The 14918-nt window shown below is 39.4% G+C and overlaps 1 protein-coding gene across 1 annotated transcript in view; it reads left to right on the forward strand.

The window, feature by feature from the left end:
• The window catches only part of LOC111865115 (5'-3' exoribonuclease 1), a 51480-nt gene that overhangs the window by 11514 nt on the left and 25048 nt on the right, over positions 1-14918 (forward strand). The window contains exons 8-15 of the mRNA XM_023852850.2: positions 623-909; positions 4941-5162; positions 5856-6003; positions 6419-6530; positions 7034-7212; positions 10157-10320; positions 10799-10939; positions 12414-12531. Coding sequence (XP_023708618.1) covers positions 623-909; positions 4941-5162; positions 5856-6003; positions 6419-6530; positions 7034-7212; positions 10157-10320; positions 10799-10939; positions 12414-12531 — 1371 coding nt within the window. The remainder of the gene's footprint in view (positions 1-622; positions 910-4940; positions 5163-5855; positions 6004-6418; positions 6531-7033; positions 7213-10156; positions 10321-10798; positions 10940-12413; positions 12532-14918) is intronic.

Here is a 14918-nt window from a genome sequence, read left to right on the forward strand (position 1 = left end):
GCCCTGGGTGATTATGCTGATGGAGAATTTGGTGGAATGAAGATTGGCGGGGGAACCAAAGTACTTGGAGAAAACCCGCCCCAGTGCCACTTCGTCCACTACAAATCCCACTTGACCAGACCCAGGATCAAACCTGGGCTGCCGCAGTGGGAAGCCAGCGACTAACTGCCTGAGCTATGGCGCGGCCTATGGTGATGATTGTTCAGATTGTGGTCTTCTGGGCTGTGACACCATGTAGTCTTGTAGGTGGATATTAATGTTTAGGAGGAATATGCTGGTTCCATCTTCAGGTTAGTAAGCACTTGTTAGTTGCTGATAGAGACAGCAACAAAGTAAGGAATTATTTGAATGCAGCGATTTGTTTAAAGTGGGCAGAGATTTATAATTCTGATAGTGAATTTAGTATTATTCCTGATATAGCACGTGAACAAAGGGCAAGGAAGTGGCAGAAATTTAAGCACGGAGTACAGACCTACTGACTCCCTAATTTACCATCAAAATGCCTTGGAATTTCTAGCAGGTAGCACAGCAGTTAAAGGGTTAAAAGAAAATATAGAAAATTAAATGTGTGAAAAATGATTGGGTGTATGTTGATCATAATTTTGTGATGTTGATATTGCAGTACAGGAATACTGGTTCAAAAGAAAACGGAGAGCTGATTGAAGAAAACAGTAGTACCACAAAACCTGTGATGAATGCGGATCTAAAAGCCCTGATACAGATCACAGAACAAGAATTGCAGGTAGAATTGGGTTTTGTTAGTGATGAAGATGAGGATGATGACACAGAGGACTGGGAAGAGTACGAAAGTGATGAAGAGGCAAATGCTAATGCCCTGTTCCACCTGGAGTTTCGCCAGCACAAGAAGGACTACTATATGAACAAACTGGAGTATGACACTGTCAACAAGTATGTTTAACATATATCTGTCTGTGCATCTCTGTATGATTATCATACTAAACATCTATATTATATTTCAGCATCCTGTTACACTCACACAATATATATNAACATCTATTTCAGTAAAATCCCTATGTAATGAATCTGCGGATGAGTGAGGTTTTTGCTTATCTTCATACAAACTCTGTTCTGTAAGAAAGAAGTTCTGGGAAGAACTAATCACCTACTTTCCCTTGATATGACATGGACCACATTATTATTATTATTTGGAGGATGTGGGTTTCCCCATGCACTGCGACCATTTGTTGATATATTGTGCGGCCCCCTTTAATTATTCTAACTAGTTGCCATGCCCTTCCAATACTGGTGCTCGCTATCGTCCTGTTCTGCCATTGAGGTCGGCCCTCTCTGGCAGTGGTCCCTGAATACTTCCCCATCTACCGGAGGGATTGGAAACTACTTGGGCGGGAAACTTGCCTAATTTTGCTCAGAGGCCTCCTAGAGACACGAGGATGTTTTACGTGCCATAAATCTACGACGCGGGACACAGCCTTAAAAATTCCAAGACCTCTGCTGGGTTTGAACCCGTGTACCTTGAGTTATGAGGTGGGAAAGTTACCCCTAGACTACGGAGGCCGCTACATGGATCACATAGAAATTGATGCCACTAACTTTTCACCTACTGATATGGGGAATCAGGCCATGGAGGTCCATAGGTTGTGAGATGTTCAGGTTCCCATGTTTTCTAGACAGTCGCCTCATAAATGGCAGTAAGGTTGTCAGCCCTACGTGCCGGCTGCCCTTTACCCCCAAGAATATTCGTGGTACTCATTTCTGTTAGAGGCTGAGTCGATCCCAGGGTCATAGTGCGGCTGGAAGGATTAGGTAAATTAAAAAAAATATCCACCTCATCAGGATTCGATCCTGTGACCTTCTGACTTGTAGCACAGTGCCTCAACCAACTACACTACCGTGTGCCACCCAGTTGGCACGTTACACATACAAAGTTTCATAAAGACTGGTGCAGGCATTTGGAATGTGGATAGCTTGGTTAGTGTGGCAACAGGCTGCTGGCTACAGGCTGGGTGATCCAGGTTTGATTCCTGGCAGTGAAAAATACTTTTCTCCTCCACAGTGTCCAGACTGATTCTGGGGCCCACCCAGCCTCATATCCAATCGGTGCTGGGGGTCCTTTTCCTGTGGGTAAAGCAGTCTGGGCATGAAGCTGACCACTCCCCTCCATCTAGTGCTGAGGTCAAGAATGGTGGAGCTATATTTGCACTCCCCTGTACGTCTTCATGACATAGTGCTTAACTATTTAAGCACAGGGACACCTTTACCTTTACCTTTACCTTTGGTTCAGGCATTCAAAAGCTGATGAGGGGGGACACACAAACACACATGCACGCACACATATAAATGGAGGTCACATAACCGTACTCGTACTTTTGTTTTTTAAAAATGAGTAAAGTAGGCTAAAAAAGTAATGTTATCTGTGAGCTTAATTAATTAAGCACCATGACGTGAAGATGTATGGGGAATGGAGGTATGGCTCCACCATTTTTAACTTTGGTATTAGATGGGGGTGAGTGGTCAGCTTTACACCCTTGCCTGGAGAAACAGCCCTCTGTCTAGTTGCTATACCAACTGAGCTATCCTAGTTCTTTATTGTATTTATTTATGATAAAACGATTTTCTGTGTAAGTAATTAAAGAAACGGTTTCTACAGAAATGAATTTAGTTACATGATCACTAATATCAGACTGATACTTGAAATAATCAGTGACATAGGACAGATGCACTGAAAGAAACTGGATCGAGAAACAGAGCAGCTATACAGCCACAAGTAATAATTAAGGTTCAGTTTCTCAAAGGCTGAACATTTCTTGCAGTAAATGCCGGTAAGTTCCTAAACCAAATTTAATTAAATGTGGAGAAATAATAAGTTATTTATATTGGGCTTCAGCTGGAACAAGAACAAATATTTACTGAGTATAAGAAGTCCCTAATTGTGGGAACACAAAATTCCAATTTAATTTTATTATAATAGGGGTGCTCCTGCTAGTGCTTCCCTGTGTATCCATTACCTGGGTAAATGTCAGTTCATTTATAGTTCTTGTCCCAGATGCATCATGTAACACCTTTGGTCAGTACTTACTTATTTTAAGTGCCTCCTTATTGTCCACGAACAGGGAATTTTAAGTCCAAGAGGAATGATATTGGTATTAAAAAACTGCAATGCGTTGTTACCTCGGCCCTGAACACATGCTGTTACAATAACAAATCGCACAACCAGTAAGCATTAATAGGCATTTATTATGAAAATAGATTAATAAAAGGTAACTATGCAAAAGCACAGTTCAGATATTTGGGAACAACAATAACAAATCAAAACCTGATTGAGGAGGAAATTAAGAGGAGATTGAATTAGGGTAATGCTTACTACCATTCAGTCCAGAACTTTTTGTCTTCTCATCTGCTGTCCCAAAACATAAAAATTAGAATATACAAAACAATAATTTTGCTGGTGGTTTTGTGTGGGTGTGAAACTTTCTCTCTGACATTAAGGGAGGAACATAGACTGAGGGTGTTTCAGAACAGGATGTTGAGAATATTTGGACCGAAGAGGGATGAAATGACAGCAGGTTGGACAAAACTGCATATTGAGGACCTTCTTAACTTGTACTCTTCTCCAAGTATAATTAGAATGATCAATTCAAGGAGGATGAGGTGCGCAGGGTATGTAGCATGAGTGGGGGAGAAGAAGAATGCATATAGGATATTGGTGGGAAAGCCAGAAGGAAAGAACCACTGGCAAGACCAAGATGTAGGTGGGTGGACAATATTAAAATGGATCTTAGACAGGATGGGATGGTATGGATTGGATAGATCTGGCTCATGATAGACTAGTGGAGGGCTCTTGTGAACACAGTAATGAACCGTTAGGTTCCATAAAATGCTGGGTAATTCTTGAGTAGCTGCAGATTTGGCTTTTCAAGAAGGGCTCAGCTCCATAAGTAAGTAAGTAACTATGCAGAGGCCATTGAAACAGGTCTCATGATCAGGGGGATGACAGTGATTGAAGCTTTGCCCTCTCTGTTTGCTATTTTGTTTCTCTGTAGCCCCTCCTGCGTAATATTACCCAGTGTAAAGCGCTTGTCACTAAGAAAACTCATTACTGCCAACATTCATGTGAACAGAATGACTATATAATTGGCAGGGGAAATGTAACAGCTCAAGGGAGATGAGGAGAGAGTTATCCATGAGATGTCGTTCCTTGACCTCACTGTCAGCACCCTACTAGGGAGGCATCTAGATGCTGTTGTTACATGCAAGTGGGTTGCATGGCTGGTTTGCTCACTGAAAAAGGTCACCCTCTTCCCCATGATAGATTTACATTTCTTTTTATCATCTCATTCCAAAACAATTCATATGTGTTATATTTTCGACATTACTTTTCAAAACTTTAACTGCTTCAGCATAAATTGTACTTTTATCATACCTTTCAATACCAAATTTAACCCAAATCCATCAAAGAGATATACAGGTGGACAGACAGAACCTCCGCATTATGCATTTATTTAATGCATTTTGTATAAAGAACAAATAAAAAGTGTTTGATTTGTTTCATTCTGGTCCGTCACACTAACAATTACAAATATATTTTTTAAAATATTTTTTAAAAACTTTACATTCCCAGGAAACTGCTGTGTTTGTGAAATGTTCTATTTTGTGTACTATGCATTGTAGCATATAAGTGTACGTACTTTACGTCTAAACAACTTATGTGATGGTGGTTTCCTATTTGTAGTGATGTTTGCCCTCTGAAGATGGTCCACGGAGACCGAAACATGTAAGGGTGTTAAGTTTTCATGTAGTAAAAAAACTTACAGGTCACATTGGACGGAGTGATTTATATTTGTAAAAAGTGTTTGTTTAAAAAAAACTGAATCATAAAATTTGGTAATAATTTTTTGTTTAGGTCTGTAGTTTTTTTTTTTTTTTGCATTACCTACAGTTTTGATTCTCATATTTTTCAGTGATGTACTGCGTTCTCAGGCAGATGGCTATGTGCGTGCCATCCAGTGGAACCTGCACTATTACTATAATGGGGTGTGCTCTTGGTCTTGGTTCTACCCGCACCACTATGCCCCATATATCTCAGACATCTGTAACTTCTCAGAGACATTGGATTTAAGTTTTGACATAGGGGAACCATTCCTGCCTTTTCAGCAGCTGTTGGCTGTACTTCCTGCAGCTAGGTAATACCAACTGTTGATAGTCAGCGTCAAGATAAATTAGGAAGACTTGTTTTCTTTCTGTGGCAGTGATATTGAAGTTGTTTTTAGAGCCAAATGACATCTTTATTATTGTGGAGGAAATGTCAAATTGCAGCCAGATTTTGTTACTGTACATGTTTCTGAAATGTTCTTTTATTTGTCTACAAAACAAAATTTTTTATTAGTAGTTACTGTAGGATTTTGACGATGGTGTATAACACACAGAGATATTGGGTTTTCGGACTTTATCCATCGTCCTGGTTTTAAGATAACTAAGAAAAACACGACCTTTCGGAAACTGGATCTGTTTCCGTCCTCAGGCGAGGGAAAACACCTATTCTGTTGGGTCCCTTAGAAAGAGCTAGCCTCAATCACTGGACCAAATTTTTTATAAAAACTATTGTTACTGAGGTATGGCGTTCTTATGGCAGCGACTTTAAAGAATGTGATATCATATAGCCTGATAGTATGTTACCACTGTTTGGAAGGAGCCTGTTGCATCCATGTTCAGAAGCTGAAGATAGAGACAGTAAGTTCAACAAAAATGTTGATATGTTTTTTGTGAAGACTGATTGGTGTCGCATCCCAGGAAACTGTAATCTTTAATTGTTATTCTTTGTCAGAGTGTCCCATATTTTTGTTCTCTTTGTTTGAACACCTTCTCACTTCTCACAGTAAGAAGCTGCTACCTTTACCATATCAGCAGTTGATGGATGAGGAGGACTCGCCAATTTTTCACTTCTACCCATCTGAATTCAAGACAGATCTCAATGGAAAGAAACAAGAGTGGGAGGCGATTGTGCTGATCCCATTCATTGATGAGGTAATATGGCAGTGTGTAGTTGCAGTCTGCTCACCAGATCCTGATACTAAGTTGTGTTATTCTACAAAATGTACAGAGGGGTCCAAAAAAATTGTACTCACTCTTTGATAGTATCTTTGGAACAAAATGACATGTAATTACAATTCTTGTGCGGAGAGAGAGAGAGAGAGAGAGAGAGTCATTGTATGTGTTCGAAGTGACCACCATCAGCGGCTAAACAGCGTCGATGTCGCTGAACTGCTGAGTGAACTACGGCTGTCAGTGTGTCCAGTGTGATGGCTGTGCATGATGCTTTGACAAAATAAGAACAGAATAGTAAGCCTTGAATAAATGAATGAATGGATGGATGGCTAACCCTTAGCCTTCTGTTTTGTACGTGCATGTATAATAATCTCTATGTTCTCTTGGATAACAGGAATCGCTTCTGAAAGCCATGGCTCCATGTGACAAACAATTGACAGAGGAAGAATGCAAACGTAACAGTCATGGTCCAATGCTTATCTACACATACACAGAAAATGATCTTGGTATGGAAAAGAAATATGTTTAACTTACAATTCAGAATTTGCTTATATAATACTTGCCCTTCACTGTCTGTCTCCATTGTGTATATGTGCATGTATGGATGTGGGTGGTTGCAACATGGCCATCTTCAGTCTGTTTCATACCTTTTTCCTCTAATCAGCCATCCAGCATTGTGGATAAAGTGCAGCACCATGTTTGTTGTTGTAAAGCTGTTTCTTATTTTGTCATCACCCATCTCATTTTGAATAAATGTCCATTCAAGTGACAATGTCCTTCTAATATTCCTGTTACTTTTCACCTGGTTCCTATTCAGTTCCAATACTGCATAGTTCTTTTAACGGAAGGGCCATGAAGGAACCCTTTTGCATGTTTATCATGATTTAAGTTAGCAGGTTTTCATGGCAGATGTTTACACTGTGGCTGTTTGGGTTCTGTAGTATTGTAGGCGGATGCCAGTATTTTGGAGGAACATTGGGCACAATATAAATGTGTTTTTCTGTGTTAGGTCTATATGAAGCGCCACAGTTTTTCCCTCCTCTGAAGAACAACCATGCTGCAGTATGTAAGAAGACAAGGGATGAAATTAATGTTGATCGCAGTCGTCTGGTGAAGGGTTTGTGCCCAAATGTGCGGCTGGATGTCTACTTTCCAGGCTTCCCTACTCTGAAACACATTCCTCACACTGTGAGTTTTTTGAGTCACATATAAGTCGCACAGGATATCACATGCCCTCAGTATCATCTCAGATTTGAATAAATTCATTTTCATGAAAGTCAGTTGGAGGATCATACAAGTAAACTAAAGATTTCTGACTGCGGTATATTGTACTCAGGATCTATCGTTTCATATTCAGAACAGAGTGCAATGTTTTCCGAGGCTGAATCTCTCCATCTTCAGGTTGAAAGGTGGGGAGACGTTCTGTCTGGATCTGTTAGAAAGAGCTACAAGTAATCTTGAACATTGGAAAATCTAACTCAACTAATTTGTGGGTGCCTCCCTGCCTTTTCAGCTTACGATGGAACCAGATCCAGATTCTGAAAGTTGTGTTGTGCTTGTAATACTAGACATGGACAGAGTCCAGAAACCCAGCAATCCTTATAAATCATACCTTGTGTAGTTTGCATTATTCCAGTGTTGTGTGAGAGTCAACCAGAGAGGAATGGTTGACAAGTGATTCACCAAACTTTCAGTTTGGAAGTTAGAACATCATTGTATAACTTATTAAACTGCTTTTCTTCATAGATTGCCCCTGTGTATACTGAAACAGTTATTGTGCTATGGGATGTTTTGACATCTTCTGTACATGGAAGTCAGTGTCCTGTTCGTTCAACTAACATTTTACTGGTGGTCCCCATTGTCATCGGTCTTTAATATTGTTATATTTTAGCGTCCTGTTGCACTGATTTATGTCCATGATTTATTCGAGCCGTCTTACAGTGCATACACTCATTCACCTCAGTCTTCACTCCTGCACTACATGTTTCGGCACAAAGGTGTCATCCTCAGGTGCTTTTCGATTTATGTTAAACTACTTCACTGCATGCCTTGCCGTCTTCATACTAAAATAACTAAAATATATGTTCATCATATATATCGAAAAATATTAAATATTAAAAATATTAAAAATATATATTAAAACTGTTCAGGATTTTTTATCCCTACGTCGCATCTCAATACGCGAGTCACACCTATCCTCTTCTATTGGAGCACTCTTCCTACTTTCGTGTGTGTATTGTGCTTTGTGTTGTGTCTTGCTCCTGTGACTGCGTGTGTCACGCAGATGCTGGCATCTGTGGACAGGGCACAGGAAAACTCATTCTGTGATATGAGTTTCTCATTTTCCTGACGTCTCATGTTGTTTAGTTGGTTCTGTTCACATCTTGCAGTTAATTTGTTGTTATTAAACTGACTCATATATTTTTGTATTTTTATTTTTTGAGAATATTGGCAGTGTTTTTTTGGAATCAAACCTGTAATCCCATGAATATTAAATTTGTAATGGTTGATACACAAATCTGGTTATTTATAGAATTCTAGGGGAGCACAGAAGTTTAGGATTCAGAGATTATAGGCCATTGATTTAATAAATAATAACAGTAAAGTATTGTCACACGTTAAGTGACTAGACACAGGGTTTGGATTGGTGATTGGATTTATTGGACTTTTGAAACTTGTAACTATAGCGCTGCCACTAATTCACGCACTCTGCAGTTCACCACAGCATACGCTGAGTCTTCTCAGTCTGCTATGTCTTCACTGGTTGTCACCTGGTAACCGTCCCAATGCCATAGACCCTCAGCCTCCATGTTACAGAGCCCCAGTCCTTGCTGGCTGGCATCTACCTCACAACTCAATTAGGAATTGCCTGGTCACAGTCTTCTAACAAGAGCTACTCTCTTCACCCTTATGGATCATGAAGTGCACTCTCTAACCACTGTCTCAAGACTCTTAAACAACTTGTGACTACACTTCACAAATCACTGTCACACACAGAATAATGTTCTCAGTCATGGTCTTCACTGTGCTGCTTAGTAACGGATCTCACAACACTGTAGATTCCTCAGTGTCCATATTCCATGCCTCCAGTCTTTGCTGGCTGGCATCTGTCTCATGACTTGGGGTTGCTACACAATGACTTACAACAATGGGGGCTCCTCTGCCTCCCATGCCTCTGCCAAGGGGTGGCGACTGTCTCCCAACTACTAACTGCAGGCTCAATCTATTACTGCCCTGCCACCAGCTTCCTAGCCAAGGCCCAAGACCTTGTTTCTGAGACTGCTACCCACCAATTACTCGACTGACTCTGCTGTTTCAAGATTGTTGACTCTTATGAGTAAACTTTACAAATTAGTATCAGACACTGACTAGTGTTCTCAATCACAGTCTTCACTATGCTGCTGGGTAACACCTTCCAACAGTGAACATTCCTTTGCTCCTTCACTCACATCCTCGCAGGCTGGCAGCCATCTCATACCAACTTCCTACATCTGTTGGCTCAGGACTGGTTCACTGGTTCTCATGGTATAGCCTTGGGACAGACCCAACAGAAAACACCACTTCCATTGGTTCTGTTGTTGCATGACATCAATACTATTGCAGAGAGGTGTTTATTGTGCCATCGCCTAATGGCAGGTGACATTGTTGGTGATGCGGCATGGTGTGGCATGTTCAGTTGTTGCGTGTAAGTGCAGCTATGTTGGTCATGTAACATCCACTGAGCCACTGCCTAGCAGTTGATGTGTTTACAGAGCCATTCCCACACCACAATGGTCATCTTTGCTGGCTTCAAAGCTCTGGTCTCACATGACACGTGACAATTAAACAAACTATTTCTGTGATATGGTGCCATGTAGTCTGTTGTACCAACATTTCAGAGGAATATATTACCTCCATCATCAGGGTCAAATAGTAAGCCAAGCCAAGAGAGTAGTCTTACTCTTCTTGTCTGCTTGGCCTTCTTTTTGACTGTCATTGCAGAGAGAGCCTCAAATCTTGAGATAACAGCATCTGGGAATTCAGTGATAGCCAGGTGCTTAAAGAGGGGAGTAAAATCGAGTCCAAAATATGTCGATGTCAAACATGGGTATGGTGTGACTTCTGAAATCTAAGTATTGAAATTTTTTTGTAGGCATCACTACAGAAGTCCAAGGTGAAGGTATTCGAGCAAGCAAGCCAAGGCAGCAACATGATCCTGCGAATTTTGGACCAATCAAAAGCGAATATCAGGGATGTCGCCACAGAGCTCTTGGGACGCTCCATTTATGTTGGATGGCCCCACCTTGTGGAGGCAAAGTGAGTTCGTCATTATACTGTCTGACATTTGTTTCTCAGACCAGACTCTATATCATAATGATGTAAAGCTTGTTGAAATATGAATGTTTAACGATATACTTGGTCACAGTACTCATTCTGCTGTGATCCATTCTTATACATTAGAGCCCTTGAGAGAAACACTGAAATTTTGTAGTCACTGAATATACACATTGTGAACTTGAAATATTGTGGAAGCAGAGCTATCTTTATGTGAAAATACAAAATTTGATACAGTAACAATCTACATTAAGCTGTTCTGCTGTCTAGAGTTATACCGTGAACTTTCTTTCGCAAAGGTGGATACTGCGATATCAATTCCAACCTTCTACTACCATTCATTGGTATTATCTTCTGCCACTATATGTAACTACTGATGACAACAGAATAAGAAGTGTTGTTTTTTCTAGATGGTTTATGGCTGTTGTATTGAAATTGCTGAAACTGTGTATATTTACAGAGTGGTGGCTGTATCAAACAAGGAGTTCCGCTATGGACTGCAGGAGGATTCTGGCCTGAAACCTCCTCGTCTCAATGTTGAGGAGCTGAAAGGCCCATGTGCAGCTCAGTGGATGTTACAGCAGAAGGGCATCCAAGAGCAGTGAGTACTGGAAAGCCTGAAAGCAAGATTTATCTCTGGAATTATGCTCCATTTGTAGGGAGTTCTTCTCAAACATTCATCAACATTAAAATAAATAGAACTACATTTTGGAAACTATCCTTGTCTCCATCATTAGGGACTGCTGTGATGAGTAATACAAATTTGGTTGTGCACATGCACTGACCTAACATCCTGGTTCTTGTAGGATAAAAGGGCTTCATTTACTGTAACTTCCCACTCTTGAGCTAATTACATTTAGGACTGTCCCTGATATGCAGTTGTATCATAGGTAACTAACTTTCTTATATGGAATCTATTAGAGAAATCGGTGGTCAAGCTACTAAGGATGTTCCCTGTGATATGAAACTTTAAGATTTACCACTGTCACCACAAAAGTCCACCGCTGCATCCTGCTGTGATCCAGTTCAATCCAATTAACACCTTCAAGAAACCTATTCCTGTGAAGTGTATTTTAATATTATCATTTTATACATATATGTCTCCTAAATGATCATGTCCTAATTCTGAAGTTGTTTATGTAGCAGAAATTGGTAAAAAAGAAGAAAAAAAACTGTGGCTTGAGTCCACAAGCAAACTATACCGACTGAGTGACTGCTGCTTGTTGGCGAAGTCCGTTTGTTGCACTGGCCACGCGACACCCTCTGTCCGCTAAAGTTGGCAGAAATTGACAAAAGCATCTTAAAATAATTATAAAAAAAGATAATAGAATATCAATCCAAAGGGTAAACAAATTTGTGAAACCTCTTGTATGTAATATTATCATGCGATTGAGTGACTGTAGATGGGGTTTGGATTTGTAATTGGATATATTGAATGCTTAGAGATTGTAACTATAAGTAATTATAGCACTATTGTTAATTCACTACAGCACATATTAAGTCTTCTCAGTCTGTTCTGTCTTCAACAGTCATTGCCTGGTGATGGATCCCAACAGTGTCCTCTGCTTCCATACTCACATTCTTACTGGTTTGTGACTGTCACACAACTGTCGGCTCTCAACTCGACTCCACTCCCCTAACTACCTTCTCAAGACTGTCTCATAATTGCAGCTGCTCCTCATCTTATAGCCTTGGCACAGACTGTACAAAAAACACTGCCTCCAACAATTCCTCCATTGTTGCATGCGCATCTGTTGCTGCCATTTCCTAGCAATGACCATTGTTTACAGAGCCATTACCTAGTGATGGCTGTTGATTAGCTGTTTATTTTGCAGTTGTTGCCTAGCAACAGGTCTGTTGAAAACTTTGAATCTGGTGATGATTTGGATCTTTGAGGTTGGTTTTAAAATAAACACAAATCAGACTCTTTTCTGCCTAATTTTGCTTGTATGCACTGATGAATTGTTAAATATCCTGAATACCCACAGCCAGTTCCTGCTTCTGAACCTTATGGATCCTGTAATCCTCATAAGAATGATTGCAGAGTAGAGGTTACTGTGCCCTGTGTTTGACAGTTATGCCAACCGCATGGGAGTGGATATAGGCAAAACAGACATCTTGGTGCATGCAACAGCCATGATTGGTAGAAAGTACATCTTTGGCCAGACTGGAAAGATAACAATGGAGAAACAGGTAACTGACATGAGATTTAAAGCTTTCCTGGTGATGCCTGTGAAGATTAGTGTCTCCTGGGATGTGACACAGTGTAGTTTGAAAGGTAAATATAAACATTTCAGAAGAAACAGTTGCCTGCATTTTCAGGATAGAAGAAGGCAACAAGTTCCTCCAAATTGCTGGTACCTGTCTACCAAATTACACTGTGTCACAACACAGAAGATTGTTCCCTTTATCATACATGTTAATTTCATTATTTTTGTATTGTTTTCCCTTTGACGTTTTTCTTTTTTGACTAGAAGCATAAAAGAATTGGTTCTAGTGGATTGAATTAATTTTGTTGCCATTTTGTAGTGAAATCCTCATATGTTTCTTTTTGGAGCACTGAATTTGAAGACTAAACCAATTAATATTATAAATTGGCATAATTTGACACTTGACAAGCGATTGTTGAAATTGAATATTGAATGAAGGAAAACCTTAAACTGTGGAACACTGAATGGGGGTGTTACTGAAAGAGCATTGTATGGACACATGCTTCCTAACATTGTGTTTTTTTCTGCAGTAGATGAACATCAGTGCCATGGAGGTATGTAAGAAAGTGAAGAATGCAGTTGGAAAATATTGTGTGTGCATTCTGTAGGGGTATACCTTGCTACTCTTATGTTGTTTTTAAGATTATGAATGATGTATTTTGGCTGATACATTTTATACATGCCAGGAAACAATTTAATTGTTATTTATGTCTTGATATTTTAAGTTCCCAGTGAGTATCTTCTTATTATTGTGGATTTTGTGTGACCACTATCTAGATGTTGGAAGAAAGTAGCATCTTTACAGAAATTATTTACAGAAATTCAAATTTATCTACTCAGAACCAGTGCTGTGCTGATTATATTTATCTGCCATCTTGCATCCATTTGGATTATATCCACAGATGGTCTGTATAGCTCTTTTATATGTTATGCCCACAAACTTTCTGGTTGCTGTTGATCATTAGCCCTTTTTATCCAGAAATAGAAAATTTAAGATCACCTAGATTTGTGGCTGAATTTTAACTCAGGGCTGACAGGTTATGATCAGGTACTTCGGATATTAATTCTTCCAGCACTATAGGACTGGCAGCCATGTTTACACTTGTAATGATATTATGGTTCAGCTTTGTAATGGATGTAAGGGTGGGGGTGTGTGGAGCATGGTGCTTTGCTATGGAAAGGGAACCTGTGTTTAAGAAGGTTTGGAGGAAAGAGATCTCTTTTCCTTCACACTTTATTCTTAAGTGCAGATTTCCATTCAGTTGTTTAGCACTATGCCCCACACTCCACCTTAACTTCCAGTATGGAACCTACATTTCATTTCATTTCATTTACATGCCACAAATCCATTACAAGGTCTTAGGACCCAGGATACATACATACATACATACATCTGTGTTTCAGGATATTCATAAGTGCAATCTGCACTGAATATGAAACATGTTACAAGCTTTACAAACAGCAATACATCCTTACAATTCCAACATGCCATATCACAATAACAAACAAACATAAATGCAGACAACTTGCATCTAAATACGTACATAGAATATAGATTATATTTACACTTAATGTCTATATTAATGCTTACTGTGGGACATCCATCAGTCAGCATGCACTCCCCTTCTATTCCTTAGCTGTTGATCCCGACAGAAGAGCAAAAATTCATCAACAGTATATGACGCATTATGTATTAGGACATCTCTTATTTCTTTTATAAACTCTTTTTTATCATGTACTAAATCAGTTAAATAATCAGATAGACAGTTAAATATTTTTATACTCATGCAATGGACCCCTTTCTGGCTCATTGCGAGACGTGATTGTAGGACATGTAAATTTCTTTCGTGTCATGTCGATCTCTCATAAATTGAGTAATTAAAAGTAAAATACTCCAAGTTATTTATCATAAAAGTCATCAGAGATAAAATATATTGAGAGACCAGTGTTAATATATTTAACATTATAAATCCTGGCCTACATGACTCTCTATCTTTCATCCCCATTATTATTCTAATAGTCTTCTTTTGTAAGAGAAAGATCTTCTTGGCCTCTGACGAATTACTGCAAAAAACTATTCCATATCTCATGAGTGAATGAAAGTATGCATGATATATCATTTTAAGTGTTGTAACATTACTATATGTTTTCATAATTTGTATTGCTTAACATGCCTTTTCCAATCTGGGTAACAGTGATTCAACCTGTGTCTTCCAATTCAAGAACTTAACAACATGGTAATATAGCAATATAAATATAAAAATCTAATATTACACTTTTTTTATTGCTAGTGGAGTGGAACTAAGTCCCTTGTACTGCGGCCACTTCTGGCCTATTGTACCAGCCCCAGATGATAGGTGAGGGTGATTG

Source organism: Cryptotermes secundus, unplaced genomic scaffold, assembly GCF_002891405.2.
Source record: "Cryptotermes secundus unplaced genomic scaffold, Csec_1.0 scaffold2, whole genome shotgun sequence".
NCBI classification, from domain to species: Eukaryota; Metazoa; Arthropoda; class Insecta; order Blattodea; family Kalotermitidae; genus Cryptotermes; species Cryptotermes secundus.